Source organism: Drosophila eugracilis, unplaced genomic scaffold (genome assembly GCF_018153835.1).
Source record: "Drosophila eugracilis isolate 14026-0451.02 unplaced genomic scaffold, ASM1815383v1 contig_2153, whole genome shotgun sequence".
Classification (NCBI taxonomy): domain Eukaryota; kingdom Metazoa; phylum Arthropoda; class Insecta; order Diptera; family Drosophilidae; genus Drosophila; species Drosophila eugracilis.
This window is the reverse complement of record NW_024573037.1, coordinates 164,547-177,212: the sequence shown is the minus strand read 5'-3', so window position 1 is coordinate 177,212 and position 12,666 is coordinate 164,547. Positions and strand designations below refer to the sequence as shown.

At 42.2% G+C, this 12,666-nt stretch overlaps 4 protein-coding genes across 30 annotated transcripts in view; all 4 read left to right on the top strand.

Moving 5' to 3' along the window:
- Positions 1 to 3: 3 nt before the first annotated feature.
- Positions 4 to 2,656, top strand: LOC108102940 (uncharacterized protein KIAA0754). Its single transcript, XM_017208209.2, has 6 exons — positions 4 to 207; positions 271 to 374; positions 434 to 505; positions 576 to 1,825; positions 1,890 to 2,076; positions 2,138 to 2,656. The coding sequence occupies exons 1-6, from the start codon at positions 117 to 119 to the stop codon at positions 2,564 to 2,566; spliced, it is 2,133 nt and encodes a 710-aa protein (XP_017063698.1). The 5' UTR covers positions 4 to 116; the 3' UTR covers positions 2,567 to 2,656.
- A 431-nt stretch (positions 2,657 to 3,087) lies between these two features.
- Positions 3,088 to 3,807, top strand: LOC108102887 (protein twisted gastrulation). Its single transcript, XM_017208086.1, has one exon. The coding sequence runs from the start codon at positions 3,088 to 3,090 to the stop codon at positions 3,805 to 3,807; it is 720 nt and encodes a 239-aa protein (XP_017063575.1).
- A 731-nt stretch (positions 3,808 to 4,538) lies between these two features.
- On the top strand, positions 4,539 to 6,692 carry LOC108102942 (serine protease gd). 2 transcript variants are annotated; one of them, XM_017208211.2, is made up of 5 exons: positions 4,539 to 4,832; positions 4,890 to 5,040; positions 5,102 to 5,252; positions 5,330 to 5,887; positions 5,942 to 6,692. In XM_017208211.2, the coding sequence occupies exons 1-5, from the start codon at positions 4,620 to 4,622 to the stop codon at positions 6,453 to 6,455; spliced, it is 1,587 nt and encodes a 528-aa protein (XP_017063700.1). In that variant the 5' UTR covers positions 4,539 to 4,619; the 3' UTR covers positions 6,456 to 6,692. The 2 variants fall into 2 exon arrangements, with proteins under 2 accessions (XP_017063700.1, XP_017063701.1); XM_017208212.2 differs by having other exon boundaries at positions 4,539 to 4,841.
- A 580-nt stretch (positions 6,693 to 7,272) lies between these two features.
- LOC108102911 (voltage-dependent calcium channel type A subunit alpha-1) overlaps positions 7,273 to 12,666 on the top strand; it is a 53,847-nt gene continuing 48,453 nt past the window's right edge. For 15 of the 26 annotated variants that reach the window (XM_017208143.2, XM_017208140.2, XM_017208141.2 and 12 more), the window contains exons 1-2: positions 8,187 to 11,401; positions 12,304 to 12,622. In XM_017208143.2, the coding sequence (XP_017063632.1) occupies positions 12,404 to 12,622 (219 nt within the window). In that variant the 5' untranslated portion in view covers positions 8,187 to 11,401; positions 12,304 to 12,403. Of the gene's footprint in view, positions 7,491 to 8,164; positions 11,402 to 12,303; positions 12,623 to 12,666 lie in introns of those variants that run through there. The other 11 variants (XM_017208151.2, XM_017208153.2, XM_017208150.2 and 8 more) reach the window with 6 other exon arrangements.

Here is a 12,666-nt window from a genome sequence, read left to right as displayed (position 1 = left end):
ATTCAGTTTCGGTTTGGCATTCAAAAAAAAAAAACATCAACAAAAACAAAAAAACAAATCGGGCTAAAATAAATTTTCAAATAAATTCAGAAATTGGTAGCAAAATTTGTGGTTAGATGGCCAAGAAGGCGGCACAACAACAACTCCAGGCGGACATCCAGACGGATGAGGAACTGGAGCGTTTCATGGAGCGACCAGGTCTTCTACGTGGGTTTAAAAATAACTTAAAATCCCAAAAAATATTAAAAAAAATATTCGTTATATCGCCAGTTTTGGATGTATACTCGGAATGGTGTGGTCCTTGCCAGGGGATGGTGGGCTCCCTACGAAAATTCAAGCTCGAGTCTGGAGGTGACAACTTGCATTTGGCTATTGTGGGTTAATTTTAAGTTATATATATTGATCTTAAGATCATGAAATGCCTTTCATATAGTGCAAATCGGACACCATCACAAGTCTTAAAAGGTTCAATAAGAGGAGCGAACCCACCTGGCTTTTTGTGTCCGTAAGTCAAGTGAAATTTCTAATATTACTAACTTAATCGCATTTAAATTAATCACATACTAAACTTTCAGGGTGGTAGGGCCGTTAACATTATATTTGGTCCGGATGTGCCCAAGTTGATGGGCATGCTAGCCAAGGAGTTGGAGAAGGTCGTTCAAAGAGTGCCACGACAGGCCAACTATAGACTGGACGAACTGCAGCCCATTGAGGTGGAACAGCAACGTATCAAAATGGAGGCCATTGAAAGGGCCGAGCGGATTGAGCGTGAGATTAAGAACAAGAAACAAGTGGACTATCTTACCCAGGTGACGGATCACATAATGGAGAATATGCCGGATATTGGTGTAACGGTCTTTGGACCTCAAGTCAATCGTGATATGTTCAAGAAACTAACCGAACCCGCTGAACCGCTGAAGATGCAGTGCAAGGATCGTCGGGTCATCCAGGTGGCCAGCGAACAATTCGAGATTGTTAACTTTTCGTGCAAGAATCCCTTGTCAGCGGATGTTATTGAGCAGCTGGATGGGAAGGAGCTGCTTATGTGCTTCTGGAAGATTGATGAGAGTATCGGAACTGTACCGAATGTCCTGATGGCCTACGCACATGAATTGACCAGGGAACGAGTGGGTCCACCCACCGAAGATATACCCGAGGAGCATGTGATTCCACCAATTATCACCACCATGAAACTAAAGGTCGAAGTGGAGCTAAAGGAGGGCGAAGTTTGGGTCGACGAGATTAGCTCCGAGGAGGAAGCTAGATTGCTCCAGGCGAAGGCTAAACCAAAAACCAAATCGGTCATGCACGAAGAAGCTCATTTGGTCGAGGAGGAGGCACCCGATATAGACGACGAGGAGGAGGTCAGTGAGGAGGAGGCACCTGAACCACCCGGAGGCGATACAATGGGTGGAATGCCTTCAATGGTTGGCTTCGACATGGATATTGGCGATGCCGACGAAGTCGTCGAGGACGAAGAGGAAGCCCAGGAGGTTAAGGAGGAGGAGCCACCGAAGCCACTCACCCGCACCAAAACGGTGAAAATGCCACCCATTTGGGTGCCAAACAATCGACGCACCCATGCCGCTCTTATTTATGTCTTCTTCCGTGGTCAAACGTCCGGATTCTTGCCACCGGATCCCAAACCGGAGCCACCACATGTCATAATGGCCTTCGATGCCTCCAAGCGCAAGGAGATCATGCATGTGGTCGATCGGCATAAGGACGATGTACCACTCTATGGCTACTTCACCAGTGCTGAACCGGAAGAGGCCGAATTGATTGCCAATTCCACGGACAAATACGAGGGCAGTCCGCATTCCGCGTACGTATTCTGACCAGGATTAGTCTTCATTTCACATTAATATCTCTATAATTTCTTCTTTTAGGGACGACAAGATCGTGCTGAAGGTGAACAAGGTGCAATCCAACATGATGCTGTCGCTGGTGTCCTATGGACCCAGCTATGTCAGTCCCAATGTAACTGTTGGCAAGGACGAGGCCCTTAAATTCTTCCCGGAGGACTACAAGCCTCAAGAGGAAGTGGTCGTGGAACCCGAAAAGAAGAGGAAACGCGTAAGTTTTTTTTTTAAATATCATAGCTGGCAGTTTCTCAAGAATTCGATATTCACCACAGAGCAAGAAGACCGCCGAAATGCGAGAGTCTATGGATCCAGAAACCGCAACAGCAGTGGCTGCCGCCGTCGACGCACCCGCACCACCACCCCCACCGGCCGAAGCCGAAGCTCCCGCCGCAGAGGCCCCCGCTGGCGAGGGAGAAGCTCCAGCTGCGGTGGCTGCGGCAGAAGGAGAAGCGCCACCAGCCGTTGAAGGCGAACCAGCTGCACCAGCTGCACCAGCAGCTGAAACCCACGCTGAAGGAGCTGCCGAGGAGGGAGCAGCACCAGCTCCTGCTCCTGCTCCTGAAGCTCCAGCACCAGAAGCGGCAGCCGAGGCGCCCAAAGAGGAAGCACCCGCAGCAGAAGCACCACCGCCGCCACCGCCGGTGCCAGAGCCAGAGGCTTCAGCTCCAGCGGAACCTGTGCCAGAGCCAGCTGCCGAGTAGTCTTGGCCAAACGTTTGATAGATTCATTAATTAGTTACTAAATTATACAGTTGATTGTAAATTAAAATGTAAATTTCCAATGCAGATAATTATAAAAATTGTTAAAAACAAAATATTTTTAATGGAAAATTCCAAGGAAATTCCACATCATATTTGGTAACTATTTGGTTGAGATTCGGCTTATATTAACCAGAAATACCTGTTTTGTGGTTGGGATTTTTTGGTTTTATGACACTTAATATAAATCAATAAGACAGGTCAAAGGCCAAAATCTGCCTACAAAGTTAAACCAAACCAACAGAGCATCCCTTATCTAGCCTATTTTTATGGAGGTGTTGGCTCTAAATGGTTTTAAATGACCCTGCACTACCTGTTTTTTGCGGACTTTAAGGATTAGAGGATTGCGGTAAGGATAAGCCCACTACCTGACCATCTGTCCAGGTTAAACATTACGTCATAGCTATATAAAGACATGCCGAAAAAATGCTGATGTGCCATTAGATCTCGAGATCTCGACCAGAATGCAGTTGCTCTACCACTATATCCTGCTACTTACCAGCTTAGTCCCTTGGCCCGTGTTGGCTAACGATGATGGCTGCAACGAGGTGGTTTGCGGATCGGTGGTGTCCAAGTGCCTGATCACCCAAAGCTGTCAGTGCAAGTTGAACGATTGCCATTGCTGCAAGGATTGCTTGAATTGCCTTGGAGAACTATATATCGAATGCTGTGGCTGCCTGGATATGTGTCCTAAGCACAAGGATGCATTGCCATCGTTGACACAGAGATCGGAGATCGGCGACATTGAGGGAGTGCCAGAGCTATTCGACACTATTACAGCTGTGGATGACGATGGATGGTCCACTATAAGGTTTTCAATGCGTGCCGGCTTTAAGCAACGTGTCCAGGGCGGAAGTAGTGATAGCGGAAACGGAAGCGTTACACTGTGCACGGTGATATATGTGAACTCGTGCATCCGGTCGAACAAGTGCCGTCAGCAATGCGAAAGCATGGGAGCCAGTAGCTATCGATGGTTCCATGACGGATGCTGCGAATGTGTTGGCGAAAATTGTCTCAATTATGGGATCAACGAGAGTCGCTGCCGTGGCTGTCCAGAGGATCAGGACCAGCTGCTGACCGCCGACACTGCTCCGGCGGAGGCCGAACAGGATTTAGAACGTTTCTTTGGCAACGAGGAGAACGAGGATGGCTTTAGCTATGGCGAAGAGGATGAATTTGTCTAATAAGTAAAGCGATTTAATTAAAATAAATGCTCTTCTCCAATTTGGAGGTTGAATATCAACACTCGAACTCTTTGTAAATAGTTTTAGTTTAATTAAAAAGGAAATATCAAAATAAATGATTTTTTAAGACCAAATAACAAGTTAATCAAATTTTAAAAGCACAAAACGGAATTTTTAAACAAAAAGTTTTCACCTCGATTGGGGTGTTTGTTGTATTTAAAGTAACGGAGGATGTTAATTTATCTGGCAGCTCTGTAATTGGGTAAATTAAAAAAAATGCACAGCGTTTCCAGACTTCTAAAGCTTTTACGGCAATGGCGGCATTGTTTACGTTTGGTTTAAGTGAAAAGATATTCAGAAATCTAGACGTGGTAGTACCTGTTGGCCATACTGATCATGTGTATCAAGCACGTGTCCGAGGCATTTATCCAGTGTAGCTCTTCAATGGAAGCGAATGGTTCGGATTGGTGTCCGTTCGCGGTCCCGACGGCTTCACATCAAGGCTACGATATCAATGTCGTGTAAGCCAACCACGGTATGTAAAGTGCGGAATATATATCCTCCAACTGAAATCCGATCTTTCCAACCAAATCCGATCTTTCACACAGAACTATAGTTTTCGCGTCCACCCCGCTTGGGGTATTTTTTGTGAATGAAGTAACGGAGGGTATTTTATGAGTGTGGCAGCTCTGTAACTGGGGAAATTTGAAAGTTCACAGCGTTGCCAGACTTCTAAAGCTTTCACGGCGATCGCGGAATTGTTTACGTTTGGTTTGAGTGAAAAGTTTTTCAACAGTAATTCAGAAATTGAGATGAGGTTGCACCTGATGGTCATCCTTATCCTCTGCATCGAGCACGTGTCCAAGGCAGTCGCTCAGGGTATGCCGATCAGTCCGTGTCCCAAGATATTTCAATACCGCTTCGATGGAAGCGAATGGTTTGGGTTGATGGCCGTTCGCAGTCCCGATGGCCACCAGCCGCTCCACATCAAGGTTACTCTGTCGATGCGGGGAAAGCCAACCACGGTAGGTAAAGTAAAAAATTGATACTTTCTACTGGACCAAATTCACTTTCTCACATAGAACTATCTGGGTGAAATCGAGCTACTGACCCGCGGTAAGTTCACCCAGAGTGCTCCAGTTCTCTACAAGATTCGATTTCCCAAGCATCACTTCCCACCCAAACTCCTGCTCATGTCCGCCAACAATCATGTGATCTGCTTTGGATCCGGTGGTGCGTATCATTGAAATTTTGTGGAGCCACAATTTAATCCTTGATTTGTTTGCCCGCACAGAGCACAGCATCTTCATGACCCAAATCCAGTTGGAGCACATCAGGAAATTATCTTTTATTCCTGATAAGAAGAGTTCCCTGCTACTGGATACTGAGAAGACAGAAGAAATGGACGAGAAGTCTCCAAGTTCGCAGCACATCCAGTTCAAGAAGTATGCATCCGGATTTTGGTCGGTTAAAACCTATATGATCTTGTCATTCATTCCTTACTTAATGCCCGATTTTGTAGAAAACCCTTTGCCCAGGTGCCCAAGGAGAATTGTGGACGCATCGATAGGGATCTTGATTTTCGGTTATCCCAAAGAAAGGATTCTATTTACAGCGAAATCGATGCAAAAAGCTCGGATGCCATCACATCGCCAGTTTTTGTTGATGACGATGAAGATGTTGATGGCTTGGAGCATTTCGTGGACGGAACGGAAACGGAAACAGAAGATAATGATTCCCTAGATGACACTAAGAGCTTGCCGTCGATCACCAGGGGTTCCTGGCCTTGGTTGGCGGCCATCTATGTGAATAATTTGACCTCCTTGGATTTTCAGTGCGGTGGAACGCTCGTCTCAGGACGTGTGGTAATCAGTTCGGCGCACTGCTTCGAGTTGTTCAACAAGCGCTACACCTCCAACGAGGTGCTCGTTTTCCTGGGCAGGCACAATCTGAAGAACTGGAATGAGGAGGGCTCACTGGCGGCTCCTGTAGATGGCATTTACATTCATCCCGATTTCAATAGCCAGCTTAGCAGCTACGATGCGGATATTGCCGTGATCATGCTGAAGGACGAAGTTCGGTAAGTCAATCCATATTAAATTTAGAATCATACATTTGCTATACCTTTATCTAGGTTTAACACATTCATTCGGCCCGCTTGCCTTTGGTCGGGTTCCAGCAAGGCAGAGTACATTGTGGGCGAGCAGGGCATCGTCATTGGCTGGAGCTTTGATAGATCAAATGGGACGCATGATCATAAGTTGTCATCGGTGGCTCCAGTCAAGAAACCCACCGACACCAGTGCCCCAAAGGTAGTTAAAGCCCCAGTTGTCAGTAATGCTGAGTGCTTCGGAGCGAATGCCCACTTTCGCAGTCTCTCCTCCAACCGAACTTTTTGCGCTGGCATCCAGGCGGAGGAGAGAGATTCGCACCATAGAAGTGCCAGCTTTTACACCGGAATTTCGGGAGCTGGCCTGTTTATCATGCGAAACAATCGCTGGATGCTGCGTGGCACTGTGTCTGCTGCCCTGCCTGCCGTTGAGTCACAAGATTCAGGATCAAGCCATAAGCTTTGCTGTAAGAATCAGTACATCATATATGCTGACGTAGCCAAGTTTCTCGATTGGATCACGGCCTTCATAATTTAAATCACATCCGAAATGTGTATGGTAATAACATTTCTAAATAAGCGCTGTGATAGCCCAATGGGCATTCCAAGTTCTCGGGGTTTTAAGTCGATTTCGGTTTTTTTTTATAGTTTCATCAATGCAAATTATGATACCGGCAATTGAATTACATTTTTAATTAAGACATTAAGGCAACGCATATAATAAATTAAAGAAAAGTTTACACTTTTCAAGAGAAATCAACAGAATATATCAACCTTAACTCCTCATAACTATATACTATATATACACCCTGACCCTAAAAAAGTATATCACAGGTACGTGTAATGTTAATTAATTTATGATATAGTTTGTATTTACTATGATTTTGTTATCAGTGTGGAGGGCTCTCATGAACAAAGGAAGCTGTCAATATCCGGAGTGGGTGGCCTGGCCGTGTGAGTGGATTTGTCCCGTGGACACCTGGCCCCTTAATTGCCAACGGTAGCCTGCACTGCGCATATGCTGACTACTATCAAGCACGTCATCAGCCGCAATCGTCGTCATCGCCATCTGGGCGGTTATCTATCTTTGCTGGGCTGTTTGGGGCATCGACAACAGCCGTTTCCCCAACGACTATCAGTTTCATTCGGACCGTGGCAGCTGGTGCATCTAATCCGGGGCTCTAGGCCCTGTGGTTTTTCGTGAACACTCGCAATCTCCAGAAGATCTCCAGTTTTGTGTGACCGACCCATTGTAATTGTGTACGTGACCGGTTCGTAAATGAAATATTATACAGAAATGGCCATATCTGGAGCATATTTAGTGCAGTGTAAAGTACGATTTAACGAATCCCAGAATGCTTGGCGGTGTGGGAGCTCGTCGAAGAAGGGGCTCATCACCTATGGCGCGATTGACCATTAGCAACATCAACAGCCTGGATGACAATATTGCCATCATCGGCGATGGCGTCATCCGGCGGAGCACACACTACCCGATGCAGGGGTCCAACAAAAGGCGCCGGGCGCCGGAAAGCTTTGCTCTTGTCCAGACTCGGCCCAATCTGGGAGACATAATGTGAGTAGATTCAAAAACCTTTTTAAGGATATTATATCCAGTATATATTTATCAATATGACTTATCGATCTTTATAAGAATTTTTGAGAACTTGTGAAAACAAGAAAAAAATTGTATATAGGAAAGTCTTTCTCTTGCAAACTCTTTTAGATTCGTTTATTAATGATTAAGAAAAGCATTCGAGGTTTAGTATTTTCAAAACCAGAAGCATAAAGCAAGCCCGGGCTTCTCAAATAGCGATGGTTTCGTTAAATATTGGTAGAAAGCAGGTGAAGCTTAAAGCTAAGTCAATAGATTAAGAGATAGTCAATTATATCAAACGATAAATTTGAAAAAGGTTCAGTTGGTGATAATTGAATGTCTTTGATAGCCTCATAAACTCAACAAAACCGATGTTTTCCTGATTTAGGATATTTGAAATCAACAATAGTTTCGTTGAATACAGGTGAATAAGCAAGCGAAACTTAAAGCTCAGTCAGCGAAATGTAACGGTAGCAAAGCAGGCTTCCCTTAGGGACGCGCAAGCGCCTTAGCCATCGCTTTAGCTGGCCAGTGTGTCCACCCCGTCAGTTGAGCTTGAACCAGAGCTTGGGGTGTAGCTTTCGGGCGGACGCAGAGCGCAGGGCTGGTGCTCATTTTTTCCTTGCTTCTTGGCTTTCGTTTTTTTTTTATGTGCGTATGTGTGGTCCCTGGCGATGTGGTAGTATGTGATACAAAGTCGCCGAGTTGAAGTCTTGCGTTTTGTTGAGTTTTTCGTCCAACTGGTGAGACAAAGTCGGTGCTGACAGCTCCCCGTATATAAAGCGGTTTTTTGTTTTTTATTTTTTCCGATTCGCTAGTTAATCAGCAAATATATATATATATATATGTGTCCAGCCAAGAAAACGGTTGAATATTATAGCCCCCATTGCCATGGAGGTGTTAACAAATCCTTGCGGTGCTATATAAGTGCTCTGTGAAAATTCCACATTTCGAAAGTTGTGTGCGCTGGCATCCGAATTCGGGTCGAGTGGTGAAAATAAAACTACAAACATCCAAACCAAGAAAAAAAAAAAAAAACGAAAGAAAGAAAGAAATATAGTTGGAAAAAACGTGAAAAGGCAAAACGGGAAAATGTCGAAATGGAAATAGCGACGAGGACAGCTAAAAAAATAAGAATGAGAACGAAAAACCAAGTGAAAAGAAAGCATTATTCGGTCTAAACTGAAGCCAATAAACGACCTCTGGTTGTGTGTGTGTTTCACCCCAGATCTAATTATTATTTTAGGGATATATATATACATATATATATCCTAGTTTCTGTGCTCAGTCCTTGTTATAAAAAACACCTATCCTTAAAAACCAGTTGTAAAAGTTAAAGTTAACAAGCCCCATGAACGCACCACACACACATACATATATCCCCTGATATATGTATAAATATATATATATATATATCTGTGTGTATATATATATATAGTCGCTGGGATTGGGTCAGCGGGTCGGTAGCACAACGGGCGGAATGTTGCGTCGGTGGTGCTATATATTGCGGTGGATGGTTGTGGAAGTGGATGTGGCAAGTGGCAAGAGGAGGAAAAGCAAAGGCAAAGGCAAAGGCAAAGGCAACTGGCAAAAAGGAAAAGCTAAAGCCAAAGCTGAAGGCAAAAAAGAAAAGGAGATATGGAGTTTTGGGGTTTTTTAGCCACAGCGGCTATCGGTACATATATCGTTTATTTTTGTGACGTGTACACGCACATTCGAGGTGAATGAATTGATGAAGCAAATCAGGAAACATTTAATTTCATTGCTGCCTTTATAGTATTTAAAATAGATAGCTTTTTTAGTTCTACAACTAGTCGTTTTTTACACACTTCTATATGTAATTCCCCAAACCGGAATTATTATTCCCTTCTACACGGAAGTGAAAAAAGTATTTATTTGTCTCTCTTCTTTGAACAATGGTCATGTTTAGCATAGAATATGAACATATGAACAAATATTGTCTAGTGTGTGTGTGTGTGTGTGTTCTGTAACTAAAGAATAACAACATATCTAGTTTCACCCAATAAACCCTTTAAGTTGTAAGCAAAAAAAAAAAAATGTGACATTTGCGTCAAGAAATTGGAGCAACCTTAATAGTAATTGTGTTAATGTGAAAGGGGCTGTTTATTTTTGGCAATTACAGGTTCGTTGGTCCCACTGTCGCCCGATTATAGTCACAGAGCGACAGTACATACAGATGTATAGCTTCTGCCCCGTTCTCATACTTCCATACTCTTTCCAAAAACATCGTCAACATAAAAAAAAACCCAGGCAGACAATTGTGTCCGGTGACGTCACTAGAAAAAAGAGTGTTAGATTTATATCAGGTCCCAGAGAAATATATTTTTGAAAGCAAAGACTAGCTAAGGTTTTAATCATTTCGAAAGTTCCTCATTCCAATTCATTTTAAATGTAATATAAATGTAAATTCTAAACTGATTTACTGAGCCCTTAAAAGTAGGCAAGCGATTTTTTTGTTGGCTGCATGTTATCGTTATCGATATGACCCAGTGATTGCTGAAATCAGAGAGTGCGAAAAGAGAGCGAGCTCCTGCCGGTTCATCTGTGTTCGTGTGTGTGTGTGTGTATGAGTGGAATAAAGAGAGTTGAAATTTTGCAAATGCCAATTCTTCTTATCAGCTGGAAAAAAGCAAATAAATATAGTTTACTAATCACTGCATAACTGTAAACATAAAGCACTTCCAAATATATTTAGAAATGACTGATATTGAGACTCTTTTTATTCAAAAAAAGGTCACAAAAAGGTAAACAAGTTTTCAAAAAAAGGAAACACACAATTTGTTCCTTCCAGTGAAGTGAATCTCACCGTTTCACAACTCACCACAGTCGCTCTCTATTGAGCTTTTTCGTTGGCTCTGTACATATATGTACAGAGAGTTATGTATATATGTATGTGTGTCAGACACATTCTCAGCCTCTGGCTTTTTCATCCCCTAACTTTTTCATTCATGGCGTGTTCCAGTAATGGAATTTTATACCAATAACCGAAATAACTACATCTGCAATCCCATAAGCCATAACCCATAACCCCATATGTTCTTTTATACCTCTATCTATGGGTCATATATCCGAAAATATAGAATTCAAATAACACTGACCATGCATTTCGTATGCAAACCCGAATTTCCCCATATCCCCACCAAACCATATACATATGTATATGTGTGTGTGTGTGTATATGTTCGTGCGCGAGTGTATGAGCATGTTTTCAATAGGTCATGAACTGAATTGACCCGAGCGCATCATAATTATCGGTTGGTTGGCAAAATAAGTAGCACAACATCGCCAAATGCCGAAATAGCCGCAAGCCATCCAAACTAAATACGATTATATAGAAAGCTGATCAATTTAACAAGAAAACAACGTGCCCAAATCAAATTTAGTGTGTGTGTGTTTGTAATGTCTAATCAAATTCCAAATTTCATTCAGTTTAAGTGCAACAATAATATTAATAACACGGTGGAAATGCTAAAAAGCTAACAAATACAAATAAAGATAATAAAAGACTAAAAATCAAAGAGCCATTCAAGAGAAAGCAAATAAAACACCTAAGACTAAAAGAACACACATCAGTAAATAAAAGCAAAAACAAGAAGTAACGATCGAGGGATACTACTGATACGGGACGAGGACGATTTGGATCCGGATTCCTTCATCCTCCAGCCTCCAATCGCCAGCATCCATCCTCCATCCTCCAGTTATCATTAGGAAACAGCAAATCGGACTCGCGAGCTAAATGTCCAGTTGCCGCTATCGTTCCATACGGACGGCGTGTCACTCCCGACAAATGCGTATTGTGGTTGACCTTGTTTAATATAATTATGGCCGAGCGGTCGTTACAAAAGTATCAGAAATTGGATACAGTGACGGTATGTGTCTTTATCTTATTTGATTTATGAACAAAATCAATTGATTTGTCCTAAAACTACACTATATAGGCTACTACTATATAAAACTATACTATTTGCTGTATACTTTCTAATACAAAACATATTCATATCATATATTGGTGAAAGTTCCTAATGAAGATTGCCATGATTTGAATGATTTAAAGGAAAAAATCCTAAATCGGATGTATTAGAAAACTGTAAAACCGTAAACATACTTTCCATAATCATTTTAAAATGCAATGCTATTGCATTTTTTGGTTTTACACGTTTTTAGCTATCCACTTTTGAATGCTATTAAAATTTGACTCGATATCCAATAAAATGTTCCAATATTAAAGTTAAACAACAACAGACTTCGGCTTACCGAAGCCAACTTAAATAATTTATCAAATTTATGCTCAACTATTTTAAAACTAAACGAAACTATAAAGCTTACAAAGAATTAAATACAAAGATCACGTCAAAGATTAAACCACAAGGCGTATGAGTAATGTTTTTGATTTATGTTTAAAGTTGGCAAACGTTAAGAACAAAGTTAGTTACATTTCTTTGCTGATTATGAAATATGTAAAGAAAAACATTTAAGAAAACATTTTAAAATCGTTAAATTTATGGATTATTAAGCAACCGTACTAATATTGATTTAAAAACTTAACTTCCAAGCAAACATACTTTCTAAACTTAAAAACCAAATTGAAAATTACAGTTCAAGGAACGAGAAGGGTAATTTAAATTTTGAATTAATTATTGATCGATTGCTGAGCATAAACGTAATAAATACAATAATTGATTTGAATTGAATAGTTTTTTAGTGGATAATTGCCATGGGAAGTGGAAATATTTTTTACCCATTTGCCGACTTTACCACATCTTTTATTTAGGTTGGAAGCGGCTCAGGAAGTAGTGCAAGCAGAGCATCAACAGGACTCCTTAGGCGGGGGGCACTTGGGTCGAAAGGGAGCCCATCGCTTAGCTGATAGAATGGGTGGCCCGAAAAAAGAGGAAAACCCACCAGGTGGTGGTCCGACGTCATTGTTTATTCTAACCGAGGATAACCCAATTAGAAAGTACACACGATTCATCATAGAATGGCCGCCCTTTGAATACGCTGTGTTATTGACAATCATAGCCAACTGTGTTGTGTTGGCACTAGAGGAGCACTTACCAGGGGGCGACAAGACAGTATTGGCTCAAAAATTGGTAAGATCTTAACTTAATCAAACATAATCTGGGATTAATAACCA

Bases quoted from the DNA above. Each gene is read 5' to 3' on its own strand.
- LOC108102940 (XM_017208209.2), top strand. From the start codon at position 117: ATGGCCAAGAAGGCGGCACAACAACAACTCCAGGCGGACATCCAGACG. The intron at 208-270 runs GTGGGTTTAAAA...TTATATCGCCAG, and splicing joins GGAGCGACCAGGTCTTCTAC to TTTTGGATGTATACTCGGAA. The intron at 375-433 runs GTGGGTTAATTT...CCTTTCATATAG, and splicing joins ACAACTTGCATTTGGCTATT to TGCAAATCGGACACCATCAC.
- LOC108102887 (XM_017208086.1), top strand. From the start codon at position 3,088: ATGCAGTTGCTCTACCACTATATCCTGCTACTTACCAGCTTAGTCCCT.
- LOC108102942 (XM_017208212.2), top strand. From the start codon at position 4,620: ATGAGGTTGCACCTGATGGTCATCCTTATCCTCTGCATCGAGCACGTG. The intron at 4,842-4,889 runs GTAAAAAATTGA...TTTCTCACATAG, and splicing joins AGCCAACCACGGTAGGTAAA to AACTATCTGGGTGAAATCGA. The intron at 5,041-5,101 runs GTGCGTATCATT...TTGCCCGCACAG, and splicing joins GATCTGCTTTGGATCCGGTG to AGCACAGCATCTTCATGACC.